The 10,488-nt window shown below is 36.6% G+C and overlaps 1 protein-coding gene across 1 annotated transcript in view; it reads right to left on the bottom strand.

The window, feature by feature from the left end:
- Positions 1 to 5,784: 5,784 nt before the first annotated feature.
- LOC128579569 (ankyrin repeat domain-containing protein 26-like) overlaps positions 5,785 to 10,488 on the bottom strand; it is a 197,593-nt gene continuing 192,889 nt past the window's right edge. Inside the window, exons 32-35 of the mRNA XM_053581587.1 lie at positions 7,865 to 7,935; positions 7,424 to 7,517; positions 6,236 to 6,309; positions 5,785 to 5,902 (exon numbers count right to left, since the gene is read on the bottom strand). Of these exons, the coding sequence (XP_053437562.1) occupies positions 5,785 to 5,902; positions 6,236 to 6,309; positions 7,424 to 7,517; positions 7,865 to 7,935 (357 nt within the window). The remainder of the gene's footprint in view (positions 5,903 to 6,235; positions 6,310 to 7,423; positions 7,518 to 7,864; positions 7,936 to 10,488) is intronic.

Here is a 10,488-nt window from a genome sequence, read left to right as displayed (position 1 = left end):
AAGTCCTAGAAGAAAGTGCAGGGGAAAACTTGATGATGTAGACCTGGGGAAAGATTTTATGAAGACTCTGTTGGCAATCCACGACAATACCAAAATTAAACAAATGGGACTTAATTAAGCTGGAAAGTCTCTGCACAGGTAAGGACACAAAAACTAAAGCAAGATGCCATTAATCCCCCACCCTCCACCTCCCTCCCTGCTCCCTCCCTTCTCTTTCCCCCTTCTCCCTATTATTACCTTGTAACTGGGTTATAGCTTTCATGTGAAGGTCCTACATTAGTTTCATAATAAGGGTGAGTACATTGGGTACTTTTTCTTCCATTCTTGAGACACTTTACTAAGAAAAATATGTTCCAGCTCCATCCATGTAAACATGAAAGAGGTAAAGTTTCCATCTTTTTTTAAGGCTGCATAATATTCCATGGTGTACATATACCATAATTTATTAATCCATTCATGGATCAATGGGCACTTGGGCTTTTTCGATGACTTAGCAATTATGAATAGGGCTGCAATAAATACTCTAATACAAATATCTTTGTTACGATGTGATTTTTGGTCTTCTGGGTATATGCCCAGTAGAGGAATTACAGGATTGAATGGCAGATCTATTTTTAGATCTTCAAGTGTTCTCCATATCTCTTTCCAAAAGGAATGTATTAATTTACATTCCCACCAGCAGTGCAAAAGTGTTCCCTTTTCTCCACATCCACGCCAACATCTCTGGTTTTGGGATTTTGTGATGTAGGCTAGTCTCACTGGAGTTAGATGGTATCTCAAAGTAGTTTTGATTTGCATTTATCTGATGATTAAAGATGATGAGCATTTTTTCATAAGTCTGAAGGCCATGTGCCTGTCTTCTTCAGAGAAGTTTCTCTTCAAGTCCTTTGCCCAGCCTGTGATGGGATCCCTTGTTCTTTTCTTGCTAATGCGTTTGAGTTCTCTGTGGATTCTGGTTATGAAATCTTTGTCAGAGACATAACCTGCAAATATCTTTTCCCATTCTGAGGGCTGTTTGCTTGCTTTACTTCCTGTGTTCTTGGCTGTGCAGAAGCTTTTTAGTTTGATCAAGTCCCAGCAGTAAATTTTTCAAGCAGCTTCAATTGCCTGGGGCATCCTTCTCATGAAAAACTCGCCCAACCCAATTTCTTCAAGGGTTTTCCCTGCACTCTCTTCTAGTATTTTTATAGTTTCATGTCTTAGATTTAAATCTTTGATCCAGTGAGAGGCTATATTGGTTAATGGTGAGAGGTGTGGGTCCAGTTTCAGTCTTCTACAGGTTGTCAGCCAGTTCACCCAGCACCACTTGTTAAATAGGGAATCTTTTCCCCACTGAATGTTTTTAATTGGCTTGTCAAAGATTAAATAATGGTAATTAGCTGGATTCATCTCTTGGTTCTCTATTCTGTTCCAGACGTCTACTTCTCTGTTTTTGTGCCAGTACCATGCTGGTTTTTTTGTTTGTTTGTTTGTTTTTGTGGTTTTTGGCCAGGACTGGGTTTGAACACACCACCTCTGGCATATGGGACCAGCGCCCTATCCCCTTGAGCCACAGGCACTGCCCAGCATGCTGTTTCATCACTATTGATTTGTAGTATAGTCTGAGGTCTGGTAGAGTGATTCCTCCTGCTTTGTTTTTATTTCTGAGTAATGTCTTGGCTATTCGAGGTTTTTTCTGATTCCATATAAAACTAAGTATTGTTTTTTCAAGATCTTTAAAGTATGACAGTGGAGCTTTAATGGGGATTGCGTTGAAATTATATATTGCTTTGGGTAATATGGACATTTTAACAATGTTGATTCTTCCCAACCATGGCATGGTATATTTTTCCATTTGTTAACATTCTCAGCTATCTCTTTTCTTAGAGTTTCATAATTCTTTTTATATAGATCTTTCACATCCTTTGTTAGATAAACTCCAAAGTATTTCATCTTCTTTGGCACTACTGTGAATGGAATAGAGTCCTTAATTGTTTTTCCAACTTGACGATTGTAGGTATATATAAAGGCTACTGATTTATGAATGTTGATTTTGTAACATGAGATGCTGCTGTATTCCTTGATCACCTCTAAGAGTTTTGTAGTAGAGTCCCTAGTATTTTCCAGATATACAATCATATCATCTGCGAAGAGTGAAAGTTTGATCTCTTCTGACCCTATGTGGATACCCTTGATCGCCTTTTCTTCCCTAATTTTGCTGGCTAAAACTTCCATTAAAATGTTTTTTTTTTTTTTTTGAGATGGAGTCTTAAGCTGTCGCCCTGGGTAGAGTGTAGTGGCATCACAGCTCACAGCAACCTCTAACTCCTGGGTTTAAGCGATTCTCCTGCCTCTGCCTCCCAAGTAGCTGGGACCACAGGTGCTGGCCACAACACCTGGCTATTTTTTGGTTTTAGTTGTCATTGTTGTTTGCTGGGCCTCTGCTTTGGATTTGAACCTGCCAGCTCAGGTGTATGTGGCTGGCACCTTAGCCGCTTGAGCCACAGGCACTGAGCCTACTTCCATTACAATGTTAAAGAGCAATGGAGACAATGGGCAGCCTTGTCTGGTTCCAGATCTGAGTGGAAATTATTCCAATTTAACTCCATTCAATATGATATTGGCTGTGGGTTTGCTGTACATGGCCTCTATTAGTTTAAGAAATGTCCCTTCTATACCAATTTTCTCAAGTGTTCTGATCATGAAGGGATGTTGGATGTTATCAAAAGCTTTTTCTGCATCGATTGAGAGAATCATATGGTCTTTGTTTTTTAATTTGTTTATGTTCTGAATTACATTTATAGATTTACGTATATTGAACCAGCCTTGAGACCCTGGGATAAAACCGACTTGGTCATGAGGTATGATTTGTTTGATATGTTGCTGGATTCTGTTTGTTAGAATCTTGTTGAATATTTTTGCATCTATATTCATTAGTGATATTGGTCTACAATTTTGTTTTCTTGTTGGGTCTTTTCCTGGTTTGGGGATCAGGGTGATGTTTGCTTCATAGAACGTGTTGGGTAGTCTTCCTTCTTTTTCTACCTTTTGGAACAGATTGAGTAATCTTCAAGGGAATATGTGAATCCTAGTAAAAGTGGAATGTAAAGGTCTTAGCCAAATAACTAACAGAATGCCACGAAAGCTATGTTAACTAGTGTAATGAAAATGTGTCAAACGGTCTACAAACCAAGTTTATGGTGCCCCATGATCATACTAATGTACACAGCTATGATTTAATAAAAATAAAAAAAAAACTAAAGCAAATAAAGAACCTTTGGAATGGGAAAAGATATTTGCAGGTTATTAATCTGACAAAGGGTTGATAATTAGAATCCACAGGGAATTCAGATTAATCAACATAAAAAGAATAAACAATCCCATCTATCACTGGGCAAGAGTCATGAACACAACCTATGAAGAAGACAAATGAATGGCTAACAAACATGAAAAAAAATGGTCTTAATCATCACAGAAATACAATCAAAATCATTTTTAGATATCACTTAACCCCACTCAGAATAGCTTACATCACAAGGTCCCAAATGAGATGCTTGTGCAAATGTGGAGAAAAGTGAACATCTTTACACTGTTGTTGAGATTGCAAACTATAGAGTCTCTTTGGAAATAAGTAGGGAGAGTCCTCAAAGAACTCAAATTATACCTCCCATTTGATCCCACAATGCCACTACTAGGCATCTACCCAGAAGAAAAAAATGGCACCTTATCATAAAGACATCTGCATTTGATTATTGCTGCTCAGTTTACAATCACCAAGATGTGGAAACTACCCTAGTGCCCACCAACTCATGAATGGATTAACAAACTGTGGTATATGTATACTATGAAATACTACTTAGCCATAAAAAGATGGAGAATGTACATCTGGATAGTTAGAAAACATTCTTTTTAGTAAAGTATCACAAGAATGGAAAAGCAAGTATCCAATGGATTCAACAGTAATATGAAGCTGGTAGACCAACTAATACATGCCCCCACAAAACAAAAAGTCAATTTAACTCCAGTTGAGCTAAGGGGGGAGGAAAAAGGGGGAGAAGGGAAGGGGATCAGTGTGGTCCTACCTGTTCTTACATGTACAATGGGCACATGTAAGAACATAGGGCACATCTCCCCAGAGTGAGAAACAATTATAATAGGGACTTTCCCTAACAAACTCAAAAACAAAACAAAACAAACCCCCACAAAGTTTAAGACTTCTCTATAATAAACATGCCTTTTCCCTGTTTCTTGCAGCTTTTCATTTATTTTTATTTTTACTTTCTATTTTAAATTTTATTTATTTCTGTTTTAAACTTTCTTTTATTTGAGCCAGGGTCTTGCTCTCACTCAGTACAATGCCATGATCATAGCTCATTGCAATCTCTAATATGAAGGCTCATGTTACTTTCTCACTGCAGCCTCTTGAATAGCTGGGACTATAGGGAAGCATCACCACACCCACACCTGGATAATTATTTTTTCTTTCTTTCTTTCCTTTTCCTTCCTTACTCCCTCTCTCCCTCCCTTCCTTCCTCAATTAAAAAAGAGGGTCATCAAGGCCATATCTTTCAGTCTTAGTTAGCTTTACCTCTCAGCACCACCTGCAGGTCCTTCCTTCCTTCCTTCTCTCCTTCCTTCCTTCCCTCCCTCCCTCCTTCCTTCCTTCCTCCTTACTTCCTTTCTTCTTTCCTTCCTTACTTCCCTCCCTCCTTTCTTCCTTTCTCTCTCTCTCCTCTCTCTCTCTTTTTTCTTTTCTTTTCTTTTCTTCCTTTTCTCTCTTTCCCTTCCCTCCCTCCCTTCCTTCCTTCCATCCTTCCTACCTTTCTTTCTTCATTTCTTTCTTCTCTCTCTTTCTTTCTTTTTGTTCTCACATTACCTAGGCTTGTCTACAGCTCCTGGTTTCAAGCCTTCTACAGTGCTTAGATTACAGGCATGAATCACCTCTTACAGCTTTTCTATCATCCTGTTTCTCCCCTTGCTTTGAACTCTATTTTTTTTTTTTGAGACTAGGTATAACTTTGTCACCCAAGATCAAGTACAGTGCTACCATCACAGCTTGATGAAGTCTCTAATTCCTGGGCTCAAGTGATTCACCTGACTGGGCCTCCAAGGAGCTAGGACTACAGTTCACCATGATGGGCTAATTGGTTTATAGTTTTTGTAGAGATAGGCCCAGGCTTCAGGTGATCTTTTTGCCTTGGCCTTTTTACTTTGGCCTCATAAAGTGCTGGGATTCCATGGCATGACTGTGTATTAATATTCCTTAATACAAGGTCTCATCCAGAGATCTATTTTTCATCACTTTTTTAAACTAAAATCTTTTACAATCCTACACTTCCAATTAAAAAAGAGGGCCATCAAGGCCATATCTTTGAGTTTTAGTTTGCTTTACCTCTCAGCACTACCTGCAGGCACTGACTAGGCCCTTCCCTGTGCTCCTGGATGAGCATCTATCCTGAAATCTCCAAACCTGAAATCCAAAATGCTTCAAAATGTTATTCATCTTACATATAAAGATGACAGCACAAGTGGAAAATTACACATCTGAATTCATGTGACAGGTTTCATTGAAAACACACATCTTTGTTTCATGCAAAATTTAGTACTTAAAAATATTATATCAAGTTACATTCGGGCTTTGTGCATAAGTTGTTCATGACGCATTAATGAATATTGTGTTTAGACTTGGATCCCATCCTCAAGATATTTTATTGTGTATATATAAGTATTCTAAAATCTGAAATACTTCTGGGCATTTGGGGTGCAGAATGTACAGCCTGTACTAGTAGAGAAAAAAAGTTCCTTTTAAGTATGATAGAACGTAAGAGATTGACTTACTGAACTTGCAGATGACACGTACTTCTCAATGCAGTACAGTGCCTTTCCAAAGTTTACTTTCATTTTTGAATTTTCTTTTTCAAGGCTAAAATACATATTATAAAATAATTCTTATCACAGATAAATTTTTAAAATGCCATAAAGCTTGTGAACAAATATCTAAAGGCATAATTAGAGAATTTCTCAAAGTTTAACAAAGCAGATGATTTGGCAAAGGTATTTTTCTAGGTGTCTTTTTGGAAAATGTATAAAATTTTGAAAAAATATACAAAGGCATGCATTTCAAAATAGCTTAAAGTTGAAACTTTCCTTGGCTTCACACAAACATACTTATTATCTGAACAGATACAATCTCATATTACACTGCTATTTGCTTTATGAATACTCAAGTTATTTTGTGTGCTGCTTTTAACTGTACCTTTGCATGCGGTCTTCCATCATCCTTTTACATTTTATAGTCTCTGCTAACTGATCTTCCAGAGATTTCTGCACCTAAAACAAAAGATTAAAAATAATTTACACTTGGAAAAACAAAATGTCCACCAATGGATTAATGGATAAATGAAATGTGGTATACATAAAAATATTATTCTTGGGCTATGACAATGTTTTTATTAAAATCTTACTACCCAAATCATTAATTTTAGGAATTAAGTCAATTTCTTTTGTAAAGTCAAGGGGACAGGCACTACTTGCAATAAGTACTATCACTATGAAGGGGATAGATATTTTTATCAGAGACGTTTTTCATATTGTCTACCATATTCTTATACGCAGGTTGTCCCTGACTTGGGATCCTCCAACTTCCTATTGTTTGACTCCATAATGATGTGAAGCCCTTGCAAGTTTGACATAATGATGATGGCCACCTTAATTTTTTTTACTTTAAAATGATATGAAACACCCCAATTTCAATGTACGTTGAATTTTGATTCATGATCCTTCCCAGGCTAGCAATATGTGGTATGAGGGACATAAAATGCTTTATTATAGACAGACTTATACTAGATTATTTTTTCTTTTTTTTTTTTTTTTTTTGGCCGGGGCTGGGTTTGAACCCACCACCTCAGGCATATGGGACAGGCGCCCTACTCCTTGAGCCACAGGCGCCGCCCAACTAGATTATTTTTTCAACTGAAGGCTAATGTAAGTGCTCTGAACATGTTCCAGGTAGGCTAGGCTAAGTGAGGATGGGTTTATTGGGATATAACCCCACTGAAAGTCAGTGAGCATCTGTACTACAGGTTGAGCGTCTAAATATTAGAACCTAAAATACAAAATGCCCCCAAATCCTAATCACTTTTAGGGTCAAAATGACATACCAAATGGAAAATTTGACATCTGACTTCATGTGCCATGTTGCAGTGAAAACATCCTTGCTTCATGCACAAAATTATAAAACATTACATAAAATTATCTTCAGGGTGTGTGAATATGGTGTATATATTACAAATAAATTTGGGTTTAGACTTGAATTCCCTTCCCAAGATATTTCAATATGCATGTACAAATATTAAACAATCCAAAACATTTCTAGTCCAAAGCATTTTGAGTAAGATACACTCGGCCTATTCTGCCACAGAACTAAAATAAGAGATTAACTTACGAAACTTGCACTTGACAAGTCTTTCTCATACTGGTTGAGTTTTTCGGCTTGGTCTTTGACAGTAAGTTTTAATTTGGAATTTGCCATTTTGATCCTAAAATATAATTTTTAAAATAATTAATGTCAGATAATTTTTTTAAATATCATGCAATTTTTGAACAAACACTTGAAGGTATGTTTATGTGAATCCTTAGATATTTGAAAAGTAGATGATTAAGCAACTATATCATTTTTCTAGCAATGTCCATGCATAATGTGCAAAATTTAGAAACAAAGTATAAAAAAATATGCATTTCGAAATAGCTTAAAGCTGAAAATTTTCCTAAGATTCACACAGATATAGTTACTATTACAACTAGCACTAGTCTCAAACTGTAACACTTATTTTCTTTATAATACTCAAGTCTTTTTATTTTTCTTTTTTGCTGCTTGAAAGCATACTTTTTCCATTGGTCTAGCATCTTCTCGGCACGGTGTCCTTCCTCTTTGAGTTGATCCTCTACTTCTTGAAACTAAAACAAAGATTAGAAAAATGTTTACACTTGGAAATGACCCACATTTCCCTCACTGGATGGACAGCTAAAAAATGTAGCATATAGAAAACAAAGTTTTTAGACTAACACACTATTTGCATTAAAAATAATAATGATCTAGTACAAATCTGCTCATCACCTGAAGAGATTTTTGTAGCTAAATTTCATTGGAACCCTGACACACCCCTTCATTCTACATATTATTTATAGATACTTTTCTGCCATCACTGCACAGTGGAGCTGTTGCAACAGGAATCTTCTGGATCATAAAACCTAAAATATACTATTTGGCCCTTCACAGAGAAGGTTATCTACTCCTGTTACAGGATGAAAACACAACATTATTCTTGCTTTTACAAATTATATTGTATTATTATTAATTTTACAAATTATATTGTATTACATAAATACTATTAAATACTCAATAAATACACTATTCTTAATTTTACAAACTATATTGTATGAGATAAATTCTAAAATTTATAAAATTGATAAAATGGGGAAAGAGAAGATTACATTATGATAAGCATGTATATTTTGTATTCTAAGATCACAACATCAACTTTTATTATTTTATTTTATTCACATTTAATTTTATTGTAACAAGGCAACTTATATACTTTCAGCATCTAACACTCACCATCATCTTTTCTTTTAGGAAAAGGAAAAGGACTTTTAAAAATAAATGGGAAGAAAAGTACAACAGAGAATGTCAACCCCAAAGTTAAGTCGCAAGGCTTAAGTTTTCACTAGGAGAGAATTTAATCTAAATGTGTCACCTTAAACTGTGAGGATGACTATTAAACTTTGCAATTAAACATGACAAAGGAGAGGCCATGATGTTAAAATTACCACTTAACCTACCCAGTCACGTCAAAGCTATGTTTTACTAACCATCGTGACCAGATGTTTATTTTATTTTTTTTCTTTTTGTGAACATGAGCAAGTAGACAGGCACAAGTTGGTAAATGCTAACTGTCCATATTCATAGACACATTGTAGTCTCTGAGCCAATTTACAGGGAAAATAGAGAAAAGGCTAGAACTTTGTGCACTGCTACACGGGGGACAGCACCCTTCAGCTTCCCACAGAGCAAGGGGACCAGGTTTTCCTTTTTCTCTCACATCTCAGTTGTGTGTGTGCTTCAGATGACAACCAGATGTCTCATGGAATAGTTTGAGAGGTGGACATTTACAGAGGCCAAAAGATCTGGGTTTGAGTACTGGCTCCACCAGTACTAGCTGTGTGACCTTTAGCAAATTAGCAACTTGGTTTCTTCATCTACAACATGGACAGAATAGCACTGATTTCCTCATGTGGATGTTGGGAAGACTGAACTGGGGAATACACGTAATGCACTTAGAAAAACGTGAGGCACATGGTGAGTGGCATATAATATTTACTATTAACATCTTGTTGTATTTTATGTTCTAATTTTATAGTTTAGGCAGGTGACATGCCAATGAAAATGGTCCCCGATAGCTGCACTCAACTATCTCAACACTACTGAAATGGGCAATAAATGCATAGCATGATGCCCACAGCAGTCCCAAATTCTGTAGATAACAGTCACCAACTCCAGTAGCCAGCAGCGTTTTCGTCCACTCATAAGAATTCATGGCTTACCTGTCTCCATAGCAATCAGTGGGATGGATGACCATGCACTGCAGTGCACAGAGCATCTTCTAGAGTGAGTTGTATGGAACTTACATGACCCCAGGCAATAGCCTCAACCTGAAAACACTGTACTCCATTGATAAATCAAGGCGCCTTGGGCGGCGCCTGTGGCTCAAGGAGTAGGGTGCCGGTCCCATATGCCGGAGGTGGCGGGTTCAAACCCAGCCCCGGCCAAAAATCACACACACACACACACAAAAAAAATAAATAAATAAATAAATCAAGGTGCCTTGATCACTTCATTCCCAGCAACTGGATATGATGGGCTGCACTAGCAAGCACTCTGATGATCAAGTTAAGGTCATGTGCTGTGGTAGATCAGAAAGGCCAGAGCTTTTCAGTTGGAAAGGCAATTATCAATCTACAAGTCCCAATTCTGACTTTGTAATGAAGGAGTACTAATTTAATTTTTTTTCTATAGTGAGAATGATATGAATATATTTTTTTTCCTGCTGGTTGCATCTACATTCACTTATTTATTTGGTTGAACACTTTCCTTGGAAATTAAATTAGTATTAGCAGGAAAGAAGCAGACTGGTTTGGCCCTAACTCATTAAAACAAACAAAGAAAAAAACAAAAAACAGAAAAATATTTTCTTGCTACTGTTGAAACAGCAACGAACAATAAGAAAGAACTACAGGAAATATTTCAAACTTTATCAATATTAAATAAGATTACATGAGGAGATAAGCAAAGACATAGAGTACTTTCCGGATGTGTATCTTTGAAGGAGATAAGGAAATCAAAATATAATTCCTTGGTATAGAGAATATTTTCAATGAAAAGGCCATTTTTGATTAGAATACACTAGTCTCTCCTCTATAAAACCTGAATAACTTGATTTAGAATCAGAA

Source organism: Nycticebus coucang, unplaced genomic scaffold, assembly GCF_027406575.1.
Source record: "Nycticebus coucang isolate mNycCou1 unplaced genomic scaffold, mNycCou1.pri scaffold_66, whole genome shotgun sequence".
Lineage (NCBI taxonomy): Eukaryota > Metazoa > Chordata > Mammalia > Primates > Lorisidae > Nycticebus > Nycticebus coucang.
This window is presented reverse-complemented; position numbering and strand designations above follow the sequence as displayed.